Below are 20,704 nucleotides of genomic sequence, written 5' to 3' on the forward strand. Positions count from 1 at the left end.
TTTACTCTGGCTTAAGGAGTGTGTGAGAAAGGAATATTAAAATAAAAAGTTAGAAACTGTCATTACTGGATGTCTAGAAAAACAGTAAAATAAGAAAGAATCTTCAATTAAGGGATAAAAAATTAAACAGCATTTCAGTGTACTTGAAAATATGTTGACAGAGTCAACAAGCATATTTTTTAAAAAGAAGTGCTAAATATGAAGGAAGTAGTATTGATGTAGTCTTAAGTTTGGTTGACTAAAATATACTTAAGAGCACCATATTAAATACAAATCACATTTAGAAGATGAATGTTGGAACACTTAAATGTGATCTGTATTTATTTTTAGAAAAAATATAGTTAGCTTTTCATCTTGTGCCAGTATTATTATCAGACTGTATTCAAAGTGGTAATAAAAATAAAAATGCGGTCTATTGCTATAAACTACTAAGATAAAACTTTTGGTCTTCATACCTTATCTTAACTCGAGAATAAAAATGCTTACCTTACTCTAACACTAGAAACAGTTTTAGAATTTTAATTTTGCATGTCACCAGCCTCAGTCTACTAAAGTATTTCTGAGTTTATATTCTAAGTAATTCCTTGGCTTTGACACTTGTTTATGTCTTGAATGAATGTGTTTTTCAATTATCTTTAACATATAAATAATGAATCTATAAATGAGAAAAAATAGTGGAAGATAAAACAAAGATCTATTATATTCACTTTAGGCTTGTTAATGGCAACTTACCTGAGTTTGTCAGTATATATCCTTGTTTATCTTATTGTGTCATATAAGGGGAAAAAAATAACAAAATAATCAGTACATTGTTTCTAGATTGGTGTTCTCTTCTTTACCTAACCAAAAGTTTAAAACCTCACTGCTAGTCTGAGATCTGGACAGTGGTCTTTTGGTTCAGTTTGCAAAATCTTTGGTCTATTAAATGAAATCAGTTCCACATACGTACAGTGTGGAAGTAAGCCCAGGGGCTCATAAACAAGTGTATGGGATTGTTTTCCCAAGCACCTCTACTCCATGTTCTTCACACTGCTTTCCAGCTCCTTATGACTCCCCTTTAATGTCTCTTGGTTAGAAGGCTGGTTGGGCTTTCTTTAGTCTGTTGTACACTTCTGCAATTGCATCTGCATCAAGGGGCAAGGGAGAGGAAGACAGTTAGAAAAAGAAATGTAATGGAGATTGACTCCAGCCTCTCAGAACCACAGTTTCAGTTAAGGGAGAGGAAGTTTTTCCTTTTTAAGAATTTTGGTTCTTGTGGACTCCCATTATTGGCCACCACCACCACAACTACTAAATGATTGCTTGAGGGCTGAGCAAGAGAAGACAGAAGAGAAAAAAAGAGAGAGAAAAACAAAGAAAGAAGGGATTTCCACATTTTCTCATGAGTATTAGGAATGCCATTTTCCACTTACAGAGCCAAGATGAGCAAGCTTGTCCTAAAGCTCTGTCTGTGACCTGGTGTCCACTTTCAGCTTTTCAGTATATTCAGTCCATGCTACAGCCCAAACATTGAAGGAGGTGGGTAGCCGGGTAAGGAAGGGAAGAGTGGTAAACTCATCACCAGCTTGGTAGTACTTCAATATTGATCTTCTCCAATATTCTTGCTGCTTCTTACTTTTCAGGGCCCTCAAATATCTGCTGGGGGTATTGTGCCCAGAGTTTATAGATCTTATTGTGTCATACAAACAAACAAACAAACAAACAAAATAACCAGTACATAGTTTCTAGATTGGTGTTCTATTCTTTACCGAACCAAAAGTTTAAAACCTCACTGCTAATCTGAAACCTGGTCTTTTAGAGAAAGAAGAAGAAGTATTCTTGCTTATTCCATGCTTTCCAGAACCAAAGTCCCTTTCTCTGATTCTTTAAGATGAAAATCATAACCAATAGTACATTTTTGTAGATCTGATGGTTTTTCTAATATCTTATTTAAGAAGATGTCCCTTTAAACATTTCCTTGGTAGCAGTGAGAAATTAGAATTAGTATCAGGACACTTTTTATATACATTATCTCATGTGGATTTTATAATAGCCCCCCAGCAAGGATGGTTTGGTCGAATATTTTGAAGCACAATCTATAATTTAATATTCATAGACTTATATTTGTTCTTGAGATTTTTCAGGGTTGTTTTTAATAGGTTATTCTGAAGAAACAAGATATTTATGTTTATTAACCTTTAGGTTTTAGGGTTTTTTTCTTTCCTTTTTTTATTTTCCAATTCTTTAATCTTCCCAGCCTTCTCAACTTACATGACAGCAAAATTTAATTTTTATAACTGTAGAATAGCATCTAAGAAAACAATAATGATACTGCTTATCTCAATTTCTTAAATTTTGTGAATTTTGTTGTGAAAAATGATACAGATCACATATTTTACTGATAAGTCGTTCAAGTTTATCTGAACTTACAGACTATTGAACATAGATGGGAGAAAAACAGTCAATTATATTAATAATAGTTCCTGTCACATAATTCAGTATTTCATCAAATAATGAGAATGATTTGAACATTTCATCACTGAATGATTTCATTATGTCATCAAATGATGAGAATGATGAGAGCGTGATATGCCAACTAGGATTTCACATGGTCTTTTGCTTAGAGTTCTCTGATAGTAAAAATAAATCTAAAAAACAAACAAACAAAAAAACAATTGTTAGCAACATATAGCCTAACTATTCAATTTGTATTCAATTTTTAAAATAATGTATGTGTGAAACAGGTCATATATTTCTTGATGTTTTAGCAGAGATGTGTGTGTGTGTGTGTGTGTGTGTGTGTGTGTAAGTAGTACTTTCCAACTGTATTTCAATCAATACCCAGAGACTTCAATTTTCTGAAGACAGTGAAATTTCAAACATCTATAAAGGAAATTGTATTGCAAACTATGCACTTCATTAGTATTAGTGGTATTTCAATAACTATATTCATTACATGTGCCTTTAGTACATGCTTTTCTATAAAAATTACTTTGACCTTTATAATATGTATATATTTTATTATTTAAGCAATCACATAAACATATTTTTGCAACAGAAAACTTTTTTAACTGAGATAATTTATTATGTAATTTTATGAAAATTTTATACATTTTATATTTTATAGATCCACTATTACCAGATTACATTGTATTTATTGTTTTAACATTGTTGCTACTTTCATCAGTAAGCACATGGCAACAGAAAATCAAGAAACTATTTCACAAATATTTCATAAATAATGAGTTGTTTGTAATTTAATTTTTCTAACAGGGACAAAGCAAAGGGTGAAAGGAGAAAAAAATATATTAGGTGAGAAAGGTCAAGATGTTAACAAAATTGCAGAAAATAAAAATCAAATGGAAGAGTGATAATTCACTTAGCAATGGAACTTGGTTAGACTGCCGGGAGGGAGAGAAGCTGCTTTCACTTTATGCTATTCTGGTTTGTTTATGCCAAGGAGTAGAATTGGTATGTCAGAAGATGTATCTACGTTCATCTATAGTAGATACTGCCAAATAGTTACCAAAAGTGGTAGCACCAATTTAAACTTCTCCAACAATGTATGAGAGCTCATATTGCCCCATATTCTCACCAACACTTAGTATTGTGTGTCTTTTTCACCTCAGGCATTCTAGTAGATGGTAGTAGTATTCCATTGTACTTTGAAAAAATTTTTAAAGCATATCTTTAAGAAACTAAGTGTGATAAATTGAAGAACGACATTATAGAAAGGAGTGAAATAAGACAATTATAAAAATAAGAATTCAGGGTTACTAAAGCAGTCTGATTTTTACCTGTAACCAAGATATGGTAACATCTACCATGTGAAATAAAGTAAACCCTTGAAAAATACATCAAAAAAAATTTTTAAGACATAAAATATCAGGTACTTTAGGACAATGATCGCAGAGAGATGGTAAATGACAGAGGATAGTCCTATAGTTGGCCCAACTCAGTGTCTTGACAATGTCCATGCCATGCTGCAGGAAGGAAGGACCCTAACAGAACATAGTATATTCTTTTTGAAGATTGAGAAGACAGATATGAAAGTCCAAGTCGACCAAGACAGATAGATTTGACAAGACAGAATATGAAGGAAGAGAATGCTCTTCTGAAATAGAACTCCAGAGAGCTGCAGAGGTTCTGTGTGTTCAGCTGAGTTTTGCTAATAAGCAAATAAACCAACCAAGGAGATAAAATGAAATCATAAAAAGCATGTAATCATTCTAAAAGAAGGCAGAAAGAGAAGAAACTAGAACAAAGAACAGATGGAATAAATAGAAAACAAAGAGCAAGATAGACTATTTACATTTAATATGTCAGTAGTCATATTAAATGTAAATAGTCTAAACATACAAATTAAAAGGCAAAGGCATTTGTCAATGTAGATTTAAAAGAAAGATCCAGGTATGTACTACTTATAGTAAATATATTTTCAATATAAAAATTAAAATAGGTAAAAATAAAGGGGCACAAGGAAACTTTTGAGGTTGATGGATATGTTCACCATCTTGATTGTTGTAGTCAGAACTTATCAAATTGTACAATTTATATGCAGCTTTTTGCATGCAATTCCATCATAATAAAGCTGTTATTCTATAGACAAGGTGTTAGAAACTTTTTCTGTAAAGGGCCAGATAGTATATCTTTAAGGCTTTGCAGCCAACAGTCAAAATCAAAGGTATCATATACCTATACAGTGACTAGAGAGTAGATCTGAACAGAGGCAGGTAGACCTGAGATGAATGCAGTAGTCCAAACAATTTAATTTGCATAATAAAGCTATAGTAGTATGGATGGAAGCTAAAAAATAAAATTACTGTAGATCTTCTTTAGGTATTCATCTGTTGATGGACACTTAGGTTGTTTCTATATCTTGGCTGTTGTGAATAATGTGGCAATACAGGAGTGCAATTTTGTTTTTTTTTTTTTTAATATCCTGTTTTCATTTCCTTTGGCTATATACCCAGAAGTGGGATTGCTGGATCATCTGGTAGCTCTATTTTAAATTTTCTGAGGAACCTCCATACTGTTTTTTATAGTGGCTGCGCCAATTTAAATTCCCACCAATAGTGCATAGGCTTCCCTTTTCTCCACATTCTCACCAACATTTGTTATCTCGTCATCTTGATGATCGCCATTTTAACAAATATGAGGTGGTATCTCATGGTTTTGATTCATGTTTACCTGACAGTTAGTGATGTTGATCAGCTTTTCATGAGTTTGTTGGCCATTTATATGTTTTCTTTAGAAAAATGTCTATTCACTTCCTCTGCCCATTTTTTAATAAATTGTTTGGGTTTTTTGTTATTGCATTGTATGAGTTCTTTATATGTTTTTGGATATTAACCTTTTATTAGATATATGGCTTGCAAGTATTTTCTCTCTTTTCATTATTAGCCTTTTTATTTTTTTTTTTTTTTGGTTATTTCTTTTGCTAAGCAGAACTTTTTTAGTTTTATGTAGTCCCATTTGTTTATTTTTGCTCTTGTTGCTTGTGCTTTTGTTGTCACATTCAAAAAAAATATTGCCTACATGAATATCAAGGAGCTGTTCACCTATGTTTTCTTCTAGTTTTATAATTTTAAGTCTTGTTTAAGTCTCTAATCCATTTTGAGTTAATTTTTGTGAGTGGTATAAGGAAGCGGTCCAATTTCATTTTCCTTTCTATAGTTATTCTTTATATAGTTATCCAGGTTTCTCAGAATCATTTTTTGAAGAGACTATCCTTTCCCCATTGGGTATTCTTGGCTCCCTTGTCAAATATTAGTTAGCAATTTATACAGGAGTTTATTTCTGAACTCTCTATTCCTTTCCTATACTCTACTAGTACCATACTGTTTTATTTACTCTAATTTTGTTGTATAGCTTGAAATCAGGAAATGTGATGCCTCCAGCTTTGTTCTTCTTTTTGATGATTGCTTCGGCTATTCAGGTCTTTTGTGTTTCTATACAAATTTTAAGATTTTTTTTTCCATATCTGTGAAAAATACCTTTGGAGTTTTGATAGAGCCTGCATTGAGTCTATCAATTGCTTTAGATAGTATGAACATTTTAACAATATTAATTATTTGAGTCAATATTAATTATATAAGTTATCTTTCCATTTGTTTGTGTCTTCTTCAATTTCTTTCATCAAAACATTGTAGTTTTCATTGTACTGGTCTTTCACTTCTTTGGTTAAATTTAACCCTGATGTAAGGGAGGGAACAAACCATGCAGGTAGCTGGGTAAGAACAAATACTAAAGGTCAAGTGGCAGGAGTATTTTTGGGGTGTCCAATATTCTGAAGGAGGCCAGTGTGGCTAAAGCAGAATACCTGATGGAAAAGAGGTAGAAGATGATAAAAGCAGGGTCACAGGAATGGGTAGAGAATAAAATCATGCAACCCCTGGCAGGCAGTTAATGGGGAAATTGGCTTTACTTTAGGAGAACGGAAAGCCATTGGAAGGCTCTGAGCCTGGTGGTAACATGATCTGATGTATGTTTTAAGAAGATCACTGCCTTCTGGTTTGAGAATAGACTGTGGAAGGGCAAAACCTTAAAAAAAGGGGAGTGTGAGAGGAAAACAGCTTTATCTGATATGGTTGAAACTGTAGGTAGGGTAAAACCATGGGTGAATTTGTAATCCAAAGTAAATATTTTAAATTGTAATGGTAATGATGATGGAAAATTATCAAAGTTTTTTGAATAGGGGGATATAATGAACACATTTATGTGTTCAAAATTGCACTAGCCAAAGGTTCTGGTCAAGATGGCAAAGTAGGTAAACATCGTGTAGGCCTCCTCCCATGACCATATTCAAATTGAAACTAAATTATGAAAAGTCAACCTGGAGAATGATCTGAACTCTAGCTGAACAGAACTCCTATAACTTCAGGAATAAAGAGGAGGCCGCATTGAGGCTGATAGAAAGGATAGAGATGCTAAACAGACTGGTCCAACAGCCACATGTGGTGGTTGAGCATTGGGGGGAATATCTCAGCTGAGGAGGTCCCCCTGGAGGAGTGAGAGGCCCCAACCCTACACCAGCTCAGGGTTTCAATGCCAAGAAGAGGAGTCCCTACAAAATCAGGCTATGAAAATTGGTTCAGATATCAACTGTCTGGGTGAGATGGAAAGCAGCTGGAAACCCAGGTGTCCCCTTAACAGGCCCATGCACAGACTCCCTCACTTGCAGGCATTCTCCTTGGGCTCCAGCAGAGAGCTAGCAGCTCAAGAAGTGGCAGAGACATACAGGGAAAGACTGAATCATGTGGCTTCTGTTCAAGGGCTGGAGAGACAGCCACCATTGCCCTTTTGTAGAGCCCTCCTTCTATGCAGCCTACAAGTGAGTACCATCTTGCCTATGTTGAGCCCTCCCCCAACACATCCATGAATCTGCATTGGCCTGATAGATTTGCTCACTCTACTCCAGTGACTAATTGAGACCCCGCCCCATCCAACTCACAAATTGCCATTGGCAATTTTGTTGCTGGGCAACCAACCTCACACCTCGCTCTCAGCAGAAGGCTCCTTCAGCATCAATCGACAAGCCTAGTCTTATTGGGAGACATTTTGGTGGTAGATAATCAGCCGCAGCCCTAGCCACAGTATTTTTTTTTTAACAAATCTTGTGGTCTGCGGGCCTGAAGTGGGAAGTAGATGGCCTTGGTGTGGTCTGAACTTTTGCAAGTGGCCACAGGTTTAGCACTGACACCAAATCTGAATCTGAGCTAACCTGGTGAACACCACTTGCCCCATTCTGGTGACTCCCTGAGACTATGCCTCATCCAACTAGCATACCACCCGCGGCCCACTACTGGTGGCATCTGGCCTCAATTCACCACATGGCCTCTCTAGTGTGCCTCCAGATCCAGTACAGGCAGAGACCAACCATAAATAGCTTTATAGCTCCTACCAGGTAGCCCTGGGCCAGTCATAAGCAGAGGCTGACCTTGGCCTGCTCAGGAGTCCCTCCCAAGTAGCTCCAGAACTAGCACACCCAGAGGCTAGCATAGTCCTCAACAAAGCACCACCTGATTAGCTCCACAAGTGGTACACATAAAGGGTGGTCTCAACAGACACACAAACCACTGGAGCGAATCCCACACCATGGGTCAGCCCCTATGCAGCAGCTCATATGCTGTGGACATGGCCAGTTCTCATAACCAGTCAGCATGAGAGTCAGTGCCACCCACCGACTGCTAGCAAGAATCAAGGCTTAACTTCAATAGGAGGGCACACACAGCCCATGTAGGTGATCAGGGAGACTGTGCCAGTGGGCAACACAGAACACCTACTGTATAAGGCCAGCCCACTAAGACTGGGTGACATAGATCTACCTAATACATAGAAATGAACATAAAGAGGCAGCCATAATGAGAAAATAAAGAAACAAGTCCCAAATGAAAAAAAAAAAAAAAACAGGAGAAAACTCCAGAAAAAGAACTAAGCAAAATGGAGACAAGCAATGTACCAGATAGAGTTCAAAACAATGGTTATAAGGATGCTCAATGAACTTAGGGGAAGAATAGATTATTTCAGTGAAAAGAATAGGATTGAATCAGCAATTTGGAATTCATGGTAGCAGAAAATGCCCAGTCAGAACAGAAAAGAAAAAAAAAAATTTTAAATAAGAATAGTTTTAAGGAATCTCTGGGAAAGCATCAAGTTAATAACCTTTACATCACAGAGATACCAGAAAGAGAAGAGAGAAAGCAAGGAATTGCGAACCTATTTGAGGAAATAATAACTGAAAACTTCCCAAATCTGGTGAAGGAAATAGACATACAAGTTCTGGAAGTGCTGCGTGTCCCAAAAAAGGTGAACCCAAAGATGACCACACCAAGACACATCATAATTAAAATGGCAGAGGTTAAAGACAAAGAGTGAATTCCAAAAGCAGCAAGAGAAAGGCAGCTAGTAAATTATAAGGATACTTCAAAAAGAATGTCAGCTGATTTCTCAACGGAAACTTTGCAGGCTAGAAAGGATTTGCATGAAATATTCAAAGTGATGAAAAGCAAAGACTTCCAATAAAGGAGGTCCTGTAACCAGCAAGGCTATCAATTAAAATTAAAAGTGAGATAAACAGCTCCCCAGAGAGGAAAAAGCTAAAGGAATTCAGCACCACCAAACCACTATGACAACAAATGTTGAAGGGACTTCTTTAAGAAGAAAAGGAAGAAAAAAAACATAAATATGAATAATAAAACAGCAATAACTATGTACCTATCAATAATCACTTTAAGCGGATTAAATCAAAAGACATAGGGTAGCTGAATAGATAAGAAAACAAGACTCATATATATGCTACCTACAAGAGACTTACAAGAGATTAAAAGACACATGTGGACTGAAAGTAAAGGAATGGAAAAAGATATTTCATGGAAATGGAAAAACAGCTGGAGTAGCAATATTTACATCAGACAAAATAGACTTTAAAACGAAGGCTATAACAAGAGACAAAAAAGGATGTTACATAATGATAAAAGGATCAATCCAAGAAGAGGATATAAACCTAGTAAATATATACAAACCCAATATGGAAGCACTGAAATATATAAAGCAAATATTGATATACATAAAGAGAGGGATTGACATCAATACAGTAATAACAGGAAAATTTACCACCCTATTGATACCAATGGATAGATCTTCCAGACAGAAAAGCAAGGAAACAGTGTCCTTAAATGATACACTAGACTAGATGGATTTAATTGATATTTTAGAGCATTTCTCCACAAAGCAGCAGAATATACATTCTTCTCATGTACACACAGAACATTTTCCAGGATAGATCACATGTTAGGCCAAAAAACAAGTCTCAGTAAATTTAAGATGACTGAAGTATATGAAGTGTCTTCTCCAGCCACAATGGTATGAAACTAGAAATCAATTACAAGAAAAAAGCTGAAAAACATAACATACATAGAGGCTAGATAACATGCTACTGAACAATGAATGGGTTAACAATGAGATCAAGGAAGAAATCAAAAGATACCCTGAGACAAATGAAAAATAAAACACAACACTTAAAATCAATGGGACACAGCAAAAGCAGTCCTAAGAGGGAAGTGCATAGCAATATAGGCTTACTTCAAGAAACAAGAAAAATCTCAAACAATCTAACCTTACACTAAGAAAAACTAGGGAAAATAACATCAAAGCCCAAAGTGAATAGAAAGAAATAATAGAAGTCAAAGTGTAAGTAGACAAAATAGAATCTAAAAAAAAAAAAAACAATAGAACAAATCAATGAAACCAAGAGCTGGTTCTTTGAAAAGATAAACAAAATTGATAAACCTTTAACCAGACTCATCACAAAAAAGAAAGAACCCAAATGAATAAAAACAGAAATGAAAGAAGAGAAGTGACAACTGACTCCACGGTAATACAAAAAATTATAAGAAAATACTATGAGCAATTATATGCCAACAGATTGAACAATCTGGAAGAAATGGATACATTCCTAGAAACATACAATCTCTTAAGACTGAGTCAAGAAGAAACAGAAAATCTGAACCGCCTGAAATGCTACTAATAAAATCAAATCAGCTCCCAATACTCAAAAGTCCTGGACTGGATGGCTTCAGAGATGAATTTTACCAAACATTTAAAGAAGAATTAACATCTGTTCTTCTCAAACTATTTCAAAAAATTTGAGAGGAAGAAAGGCTCCCAAGATCATTTTATGAAGTCACTATTACCCTGAATCCCAAACCAGACGAAGACATTAAAAAAAAAAAAAATCAAATGGCAGTTTTTTTCTTTTTGTCCTAAATACACAGGCAGAAGCCTTATGCATAGATTTATTGTTAAATTTGGATTTTTGTGAATTTTTAAATAGAGCCTTTTGCCTTTTGTGAAAATATATTGGAATAACATAAGTAGTTTGTCACTGGAAAATTACTCTTCCTTTATTTTGTATAACTGTTCATTTAAAAAATGGCTAGCAGTGTTTTCTTTAAGACCAGAAACAACTAAGCCCCCCACCATTCAGAACCATGGATGCACATCTAGCATAGGCTTCTTTTTTGGTAGGTCTTCCATTCCTGGGAAAATGTATACTGAAAATGGCAACATGGATTTAGGTGAAGAGAAAATGAGGTTCAACAAAATTTTCACATATAACTTTACTCATTTACATTTTATGTTCATGATTTTTTGTGAAAATTTTATAATTTTCATGTCATTTTTATGATTTCCGCCCCATGTATATAGCACGTGTACCTTGTTTACTTAATATTTTGTCTACCCATTTTTTAACTGATTCAGAATTTTAAAGTGAATTTATTTCAACATAATAAAATAGAAAAATTATGTGAACAAAAAGTCATTGCCGCCAATTCGACACCAACGGGAATCAAAGATTTGAGATGCAGCAAAGCAGGAGACTTTATTCAATGAAAACAGCTCAGTTGTGAAACAGATAAACACCTCCAGTGAGGTGGCCTGGGTAAGGAGAGTCCAGTGTCAGAGCTCCTGTGGCACAGCTCAGCTCCAGCAAGACAGCTCTGCTCTGGTGTTACTTCTTCAGCTGAAAAACAGTCTTCAATGGAAACTGAAAGTATGCTCCAATGAGACAGTGAAGAGGCTGACTTATATAGATAGAAGTTCCCACGTCTGGTCTCTGATTAATCCATTTCTATGTGAATGAGGAATCTTCATAGTTTGATTTGTCCAAGTAGCACTGTCCTGATTGGTCAGAATGGAGCCCTTTGATTAGTTGGTAAAGATGCAAATGAGGATAAAGCTGCACAGCTCTCATTGAATGGGGAAAGTCTCAGTCCTACGGGTTGACTTTTGATCCTAGGAGTTCTTTTAGAAGGGTGGACTTAGTGTCAGGCACACAGTGCAGCAAACTTGGCAGCCCAGTCTGTGGCTTTTCACAGTGTGCCTGTGAGGCCTCTGTAAACTCGGATTAGAAATTTGAACCAGATTAACAACTGGTAGTCCCTTTTTGACAGGTATATTCTTCTTGGGGTCAACAATTGTTTGCCATAAAAAATAAAAATAAACATGATAATAATAAAGCAATGTTATCAAACCATAACTAGTTCTTGCTTGAGAAGGTCTCTGAGCATAAGGCCAGCTCTTATTTTGTTAATTTTTTTTTTTTTTTTTTTTTAGCCTTGAAGATATTAAAAATACACCCGCACTACACTGGGACTTTCCTTAAAGTACTCATAAAGACTAAGGGGGAAATGGAACATAAATATATTTTTAAATAGTGTGATTCAGTGTTATTTAATGCCATTTCCCAGAACTACACAAAATCAATTCTCTTATTGCCTGTTATAGGCATCCTCACACTTCCATAATGATGGCTATTTTGTGTATATGTGTGTTTCAGGTATGGCTTTTAAAATTAGCAACCTCAGGTAAAATGTGAAGTCACTGTTGTGTTACTGATGTTGATTAACTAATTTAATTCATTGATGTTATTGACTTTTGTGTATTTTTGACACTGAACTCTGTGAGATCCAAAGTGTGTTTAAATTAAAATATGTTGTACATATACAAATAAAAGAACTCTAGCAATAATAAAAAAAAATTTTTCCACTGTTTTTACAGCTTGCAGACCAGGATTCTATAAAGCATTTGCTGGGAACACAAAATGTTCTAAATGCCCTCCACACAGTTTAACCTACATGGAAGCAACTTCTATCTGTCAGTGTGAAAAAGGTTACTTCCGGGCTGAAAAAGACCCACCTTCCATGGCATGTACCAGTAAGTCTATATTTTGCATTTGGAAATCCTAATTCCAATTCTTCTGGTTTCTTTATTCTATTTTTTTTTTAATGTAGATATACAAAATTCTGTACCATTGATGCTATTTGTCTTTGATAAGTCAAGGAAAAAGTTTTTCTTTGTTCTCAGCATAGTTGCTTGTCAACTTCTCCAAAGAATGTGTTTACTCTTCAGAATTCACATTGATCCTAGACATGCACGCATTGGTTTGAGGACCTGTAAATTTTCCCTGACAATAATCTGTCCTTAGGAAATTAAAGCAGTTTAAGACTACCCGAGAATTTACAAGGAAAGCTTCTCTTCTCTTCAAATCTTGACCATTTTTTAGGCACATCAATTTAAGACCATCAAGTTTACTGTGTGGGGAACTTCCAGGTAGAATTCTAAAAGCCATTGTGCTATTTTTATGCAGAAAAGTTTGAAGTTTTCCTTGGTATTTGCCTTTAAAGGAAGGTAGTTTTGAATTTCTTCACATTTCACCTCTCACGTTCTCTTCAATTTTGAGGTTGGAACCAATGGTATATTAAATCTAAATGTTAAGGTCATTTTAATGCAGTCACTGAGAATTTTAAATTATTTGTATTCTCCTATTATTAAAGTTGAAATACCGATACATTTTGAAATATCTGCATTTTAAAAATAAAAGTGAATATATCATGGGCAAAAGTAAAATGTCACCTCTAAGTTATAAGTCGTGTTAAATACATGAATAGGTATCATAGTGAAAATTTGCCCATCTTTTTGATGAATTGGTGCCAAAATGTTGCTTATGTTATGTAATTTTATAGAGGCAAAAATAGATCGAGAACTATGTAATGCCACATATTCCTTAGGGACAATGGAGATATCCCATTTCTTTTAACTGATGCTATTCATAGATTTGTCTGCATTACTATAGACTTTAATATAAACTATTTTTATGAACACATTTAATAAAAATGCAACACATTCATTAGTAGATGTAATTTTTGCTTTTGGGTTCTAAATGCTGAGAGACTACTTTTTCAGAAAATTACTACCTAGATATTTTTTTCCCTAGAAAATATTTTCAGTTTATAAATAGGAAAAAGAAAATTCTAAATGTGATTACTCACCTGATTGCGTAATAATTTTGAACAGGAAGAGCTTGATATTACTATACACATGTAATCCTTCTTGCACAGTTGCTATATATCATGATATTATATTGTGGACAACATACTCACTCCAACCTAGATGGTAGAGTTTCAAATAACTACAGTACTGGCAGGCAAGTATCCCTCAAATCCTGTATCAGAAACTGAATGTAGTTTCTTATGTGAATGATTGAGGAGAATCTCCTCTTTTTATTTTCTTAGAAGGCCATAAATAGACAACTGACAAATTAAAGGAATACATTGGTCCTTATCATTATAATCCCTCATTGACGTCGCAGGATAGATAGTTGGGAAAGCTTACAGCTCTTTGGAATGAGACTAGTTAAGGAAACAAATATGAGATGCAACAAGGTCTGTGAATCTGGTAAACTTGTCAGTCATTGTTGAATCAATATGTGTACCTATCAGCTTAGCATTTTCGTTTCTTGGATTTTCTTTCTTTTAAAAAAACAATTAATGCTTGGCATTATAAATTCTGTTTTTAAATGCTAGCCTGCCTTAGTTCTACTAACGGCAAGCTGGAAAAGGTTTAATTATTGTCATTGCTGGGCAGCGCTTTAGAAGGAGAATAGCATGCTATGTTGTCATTAAGGATTGAAAGAGAGAACCCTCAAAGAAAGGTGAAAGCTTTTGTCAGGTCTCCCTAGGAGGATCCTCTATCAAGGCTTCTCTCTATTACTTACTTAAGGACTTCTTTGCCTTGTTTTAGCAAAGACTTAGTATAGTGTATTAGTATTGCACCATCTTTTTTTTTTTTTTTTAGAATCAAATTATCTGAGTGTGAATCATGGTTTTGGTGTTTACAATATAACCTTGGACAAATTATTTAACCTTTCTTAACTCTTAACCTGTTGCATCATTTGTAGTGATAATAACTGTACCTACCTCATTCTTTTGTTATGATGATTAAATAAGTTAATATCTGAAAAGTGCTGAGAACAATACCTAGCAAATTGTAAATGCTACATAAATATTTATAAGTGAATCATGGTTTTGGTGTTTACAATATAACCTTGGACAAATTATTTAACCTTTCTTAACTCTTAACCTGTTGCATCATTTGTAGTGATAATAACTGTACCTACCTCATTCTTTTGTTATGATGATTAAATAAGTTAATATCTGAAAAGTGCTGAGAACAATACCTAGCAAATTGTAAATGCTACATAAATATTTATAATACAGAAAGCTGTTCTCCTATAATTCATTTTGAAGTAATTTTTGATAAGTAAATATTTAAACTATTAAATACTTTATGTTGATACTATTATTCTGGGCTCACAGCTTCCTTCATCTGCATTCCTACAAACTGAAAATACAATGTACTGAGTTTTTAAGACACTTTCACAAAACATTTTAATTTCTATTCCTCTATGCCTATCTGATGGCACTAAAGTTTTTTGAATTACACTCTGATTAGATGAGAGACCCTTGCAGTTATTACAATATATGCAAGAAAAGTAAGGACCATAAACTCTAAAGCATCATATCTCATAAAAATTAAAAGATTAGGTTGTTGGGAAAGAAAAGTCAGGAAAATGACAAGTCAGGAGGTCATTGAACAATTAGACAATTAGACACTGGTCCTTGAGAACCAGATAAGTTCACCAAGACATAGAACTATCGAAGCCATGAACCAAACAAGTAGTCAACCTTTCCTGTCTTTCATTAACCACAAACAATAGTCAAATTTTAATAGCTGCAAACTCCCTTAACTTCTATATCATGTATCTATGAATTCGACATTTTTTATCACTCTTATTCCAATAGTGTATTATCTAAAGGTTAGAATTTGGGTCAAGTAAGTAAGAGAGGAGGCATTCGAAAAATGCAAAGGAAAGGGCTTGCAAAAATGACCTACTCAGTCGGTCTTGGATTAATCACACCCTATAGATCTTTAAATGGCGTTCTGGAAACAACTGCCACATCTAACGATTTGTAAATAGATAAGACTGGTGGTCTGGGACTTCCTTCCCCCTAGCAGCCCCCACCTGAAACTCTCCCTCCCATCCTGAATCAGGAAGTGCACGTAGACCCTCAGAGAAGGAAATCATGCGCCCCTTGCATGGAACACTACCAGGGTATTTAAACTGTAAGAAATCTAACCTGAACAAGCTCCTGCCTTTTGCCTCACTCTCAGCTGGCCTAATAAACTCTCCTTCCTCTAACAAAGTTGTCTGAGCATCCAAATTCCTTTGTTGGTGTCACTTCCTGCAACATAAGTAGTTAATCCCATCACTTTTTACTGTGTTTGTTAGTGTTAGCATTTGAAACTGTTTTCAGAAACTCTTCCAGGGATTTAAAAGGAATCATTTTTTTCCCCCTTAGTATCAGGGGCAGGGATATTTTCAATGTATGAGTTTAAAAGAAAGTGAAAGATTAAAATATTGGAAAAGATTAACCAGGACATTTGGCCAGAAAAGGCCCAGTAAGGAAAGAGTTTCCTAGACATATAGTATATGGTTATATAAATATGATTTTAACGACCCCAAGGAGTCATTCTCTGCTTAGTACCATTAACAACCCTTAAGTTTCTGGTACAAAAATGCATGTGATTTCACCATTAAGAGTTTTATAATTTATTTGGGTTTTCAGAAATAGGTGTCTTTTATTTCAAAATCTTGAGACAACCAACCACACACACATACACACATATATGATTTTTTCACATAAACGTTTTTTATTAAGATTGTATTGTTTGGAGTAGTTTTAGATTCACCACAAAATTAAGAGACAGTGTAGCGATTTCCCATATACTCTCCTACCCCAGATGTGCATGTGCACAGCCTCCCCCATTATCAACATCCTTTACCAGAATGGTACATTGATTGCAACTGATGAACCTACACTGATATACTGTAGTCAACCAAAGTCCATAGTTTACATTAGGAATCACTCTTAGTGTACATTTTATGGGTTGGGACAAATGTATAATGACATGTAGTCATCATTATTGTATCATACAGAATATTTTCACTGCCCAAAAATCTGTGTCCCCCGCACCGTTCATCCTTTCTTCCCACCAAGCTTTGGCAACCATTTATCTTTTTACTGTCTCTATAGTTTTGCATCTTCCAGAATATCATATAGTTGGAATCATACAGTATGTAGCCTTTTTAGATTAGCTTCTTTCATTTAGTAATATGTATTTAAGATTCCTCCATCTTTTCACAGCTGGATAGATTATTTGTTTTACAGCGCTGAATAATATTTCATTGTCTGGATATACCACAGTTCATAGATCTATTTACCTACTGAAGGACAGCTTCGTTGCTTCCTAGTTTTGGCAGTTATATGTAAGCTTCTATCAACACGAATGTGCAGGTTTTTGTGTGAACATAAGTTTTCAAGTCCTTTGAGGAAATACCGAGAAACATGATTTCTGGGTCACATAGTAAGAGTACTTTTACTTATGTAAGAAACCACTAAATTATTCTTTTGCATTCCAACAAAAAATGAATGAGTTCCTCTTGCTCCACATCTTTGCCAGCATTTGGCATTGTCAGTATTTTGGATTTGGGCTATTTCTAATAGGTGTGTAGTGGGATCTCATTGTAATTTGCATTTCCCTAGTGACATGTAATATGAGGTGTCTTTTCATATTCTTATATGCCATCTGTATATCTTTTTATGGTGAGGTGTCACATAAAGATTTTTAGATGATTCAAATGGCTACAGTTAAAAAAAAAATCTCTCATATCCAGAGCTAATCTCTTGAACAGTTCTTTTTCGTGGTGATGGAGGAGTCTGATCCTTCAAACTTTTATTGGGCCTGGCTATTACTGTTAATTTCCTCTTTTCACATTTTGTTTACACTGACTCCTTGTTCATAATCTGTAAGTATACTCAAACTTTGTTTCCACTGACTCCTTGTTCATAATCTGTAAGTATACTCATGAAAAAAATGCTCCCGGTCTAATATTTTTTCTCCTCCAAAACAAACACCTTGGGAAAGCAGTCTTCATTGGCTGTGGCTACTTCTTTACTTTTAATTTACTTTTTACTCTACTACATTCACATTTTTGCTCTCTACTCTACTGCGATCACATTTTCTTCCACCACTTCAAGTAAACTACATAAGAAAAATTAACCAATAATCTCATTTATCATTTGTATTGGAAACATTTTTGCCTTTTTATTCATAACATTTAATTCTGTTGATTACTCCTTTTTTCTTGAAACTATCTGTTCTCTTTCAGTCTAAGACCTTGCAATCTTACCTTCATGCTCTTAATTTTATGACCATTGTATTTGTCCATTGACAGTTTCTCTTCTTTTGCTCACCATTAAATGTTAATTTTCCTCATATTCCTTTCTTTGCCTTCTTGTCTTTTCATGTGTACTTATTCTCATGGCTTCATATAGAACCTGTAAATACATGATGCCATATTTTTATCCATATCTCAGTCTTTTCTTCTAAGGTCCAAAGTATTCCAGCTGACTAATTATGGAATCTAACAACCTATGTGTTCTATGGAAACTTGCCTGCATCTCATACCTGCTCTCATACCATACTTTTCTTGGTTATTAAACTCATGGATTTCCGAGATGCTGAACTTGTTCCCATCCTTAGTGCCATCAATTTCTTCTACTTGAAATGCTCTCCCTGTGGGTCTGCTCATTGCCATTTCCTTTTTGCCATTCAGACTCAAGTGTCAGTACTTAGTATAGGCATTTCCTGACCACCCGTTCAAAAACTGAATCCCTCTAAGTTATTCTTTTGTATGTCACATGTTTTACTTTGTGTGGATTATATCACTCTTTGAAAATATCAGATTTTTTTTTTTTGTACAATTGTTTCCTTGTTTATTGCCATTCAACCCATACTAGATTATGAGGGCCAGTGGGATCATGGCTGTTCTTTCTTTACTGTATTTTTAGTACTAATAACAGTACCTGGCAGATAATGGGCACTAAATAAATATTTGATGAACAAATAAACTAATAATTTCAAGCTTAACCTGAAAAAGCCAATTTTATTGCTTTCTCTCCCAGTCTGCTCATCTACCCCAGCTTGTTTTCTTATTCTGGAGAATCTATGCATCAATCCAAGCCAGAAAGCTTAGAATCATAAATCTGCCCTGAACTTGACATGTGCAAGTAGTCAGAAGTCCTATCAATTCTACCCCTTAGCCTGTTAGTTTCTGGCCTTATCCTTTTAGTTAAGGCCATTAACTATTCCTTGGACTAATTTAATAATATCCTGGCGTGATTTCTTCCTTGTCTTCCATCCCTCTAAATGTTACAAATTACTAGAAAGTATTATTTCTAAACAAAAACAAAACCTTGATCATGTTCTCACTTCTCCCTAAAGGCTTTCAAAGCCCCAAATTGTAAGTCAATTCGAGGACAGTCAAAGTCTATCCCTGGCCTGTCTCTCCCTCTCCAAATTTAACTATGTTAGGATCTTTCAAACAGTACTAACATACAGTTATACCAACAACATATTTCCAAGTTTGAGTCCCCTCAATTTTTAAAAATCATTGTATCTTTTTTGCATAAGCTGTAAAATATATAAAGAAATTATGCATATGGAATTTAAAATGAAATACTGAAATGTTTTCTCTAGTTTATTGATCTATTTCATAAACTCTAAAATTTTTTTCTCAGGTGACTCATTAATGTATATTCTATGCTTTAAAAGATGATTTGTGGGGGACACTCCACAATATCAAGTCTTGGTCAATTAGGGCTGCCTCTGAGAGCAGTTCAGAGCACAGGAGAGCCTGCTGCCTGCCAAGAAGTGTGTTATCAAAATAACTGTCCAAGGCTTTTCCAGGCCAGAAGGGAAATTACTCACTGAGGTTGAAGAAACAAAGGAAAATAAGAGTTACTAAGAAAACATTACTTACTTGTCAAGCAGGAAAGAAAGCATGAAAAGATCAAGATAAATGAAGTGAGGGGTCTAATATATGGATGTATGAAAAGTTAGACAAAATAGTATTCCACAATCATAGCATTTTTACTTTGATGTTCCTCATGTGTTTAAATCAGTAAGATTTCTTAAAGCTGCTAAACAGGTGCTGGAAGATTAACAGACTCAGCAAACACTTGTGTTACCTACTTAGAAAAGTTCAAAAAATAAAATATGTTACATATGTGGATAATTCTAATAAACATCAAAAAAAAATTTTTCTTTTGGTCATCTAAGTATGCCATCAAGTCAAGTACCTTGTGTGTAAAAACAGTATTTTCCAACTTCTTGCTTAATATAAAGGCAAATATTATGTCTTTGTATCTTTGCATTTGACATACAGTGCCAGTGATTGGGATGAAAATGTAAAAGTTGAACTTAACTTTTGTTCTAAGGCTAACATTGTGAAACGTGGTTTCTTGATTGCTAGAACAATTGGTCGCCTGAGAAAGGCATTAACCTCTCCCTCTTATTTTGAGTAGAACAAATAGTGTGTTGAGATGAAACAGGAGAGGTGTTCTACATTTCCGCTGGCCTGCTCAGGTAACCCACTTCTGAGTGGGTACAGGAATGTCCACACTCATATACCCCAGCTCTGCTTGCTATCTCTTCTTTTTTTCCCCCCCATCTCTTTAGGGTTTTTCCCTCTTTCTTCCGAAGCATGTTTTGCATGGAGAAAACTATTCTGGTTGCTTGCTTTTCCATCTCACAACTGAAACACAAAAGCGCAACTATTTGGTTAGGTGGCTCATTGTGAACACAGTATAGCAGTCACAATTATATAGAGGCCAAAATAGGATAAGTTGTAAAGATGGATTTTATTGCTTCAAGCAGGCTGTGTTATAGTTTAGACTTGCCTTTTTATAGACAATAACTCTAAATATTCACTCAATGTATTACAATGGTATAGTTTTACAATTAAAATGACCCTACATTA

The 20,704-nt window shown here is 34.9% G+C and overlaps 1 protein-coding gene across 1 annotated transcript in view; it reads left to right on the forward strand.

Moving 5' to 3' along the window:
• Positions 1-20,704, forward strand: part of EPHA6 (EPH receptor A6) — an 809,212-nt gene that overhangs the window by 346,437 nt on the left and 442,071 nt on the right. The window contains 1 exon segment of the mRNA XM_006923412.1: positions 12,541-12,696. Within this exon segment, the coding sequence (XP_006923474.1) occupies positions 12,541-12,696 (156 nt within the window).

This window comes from Pteropus alecto, unplaced genomic scaffold, assembly GCF_000325575.1.
Source record: "Pteropus alecto unplaced genomic scaffold, ASM32557v1 scaffold379, whole genome shotgun sequence".
Taxonomy (NCBI): domain Eukaryota; kingdom Metazoa; phylum Chordata; class Mammalia; order Chiroptera; family Pteropodidae; genus Pteropus; species Pteropus alecto.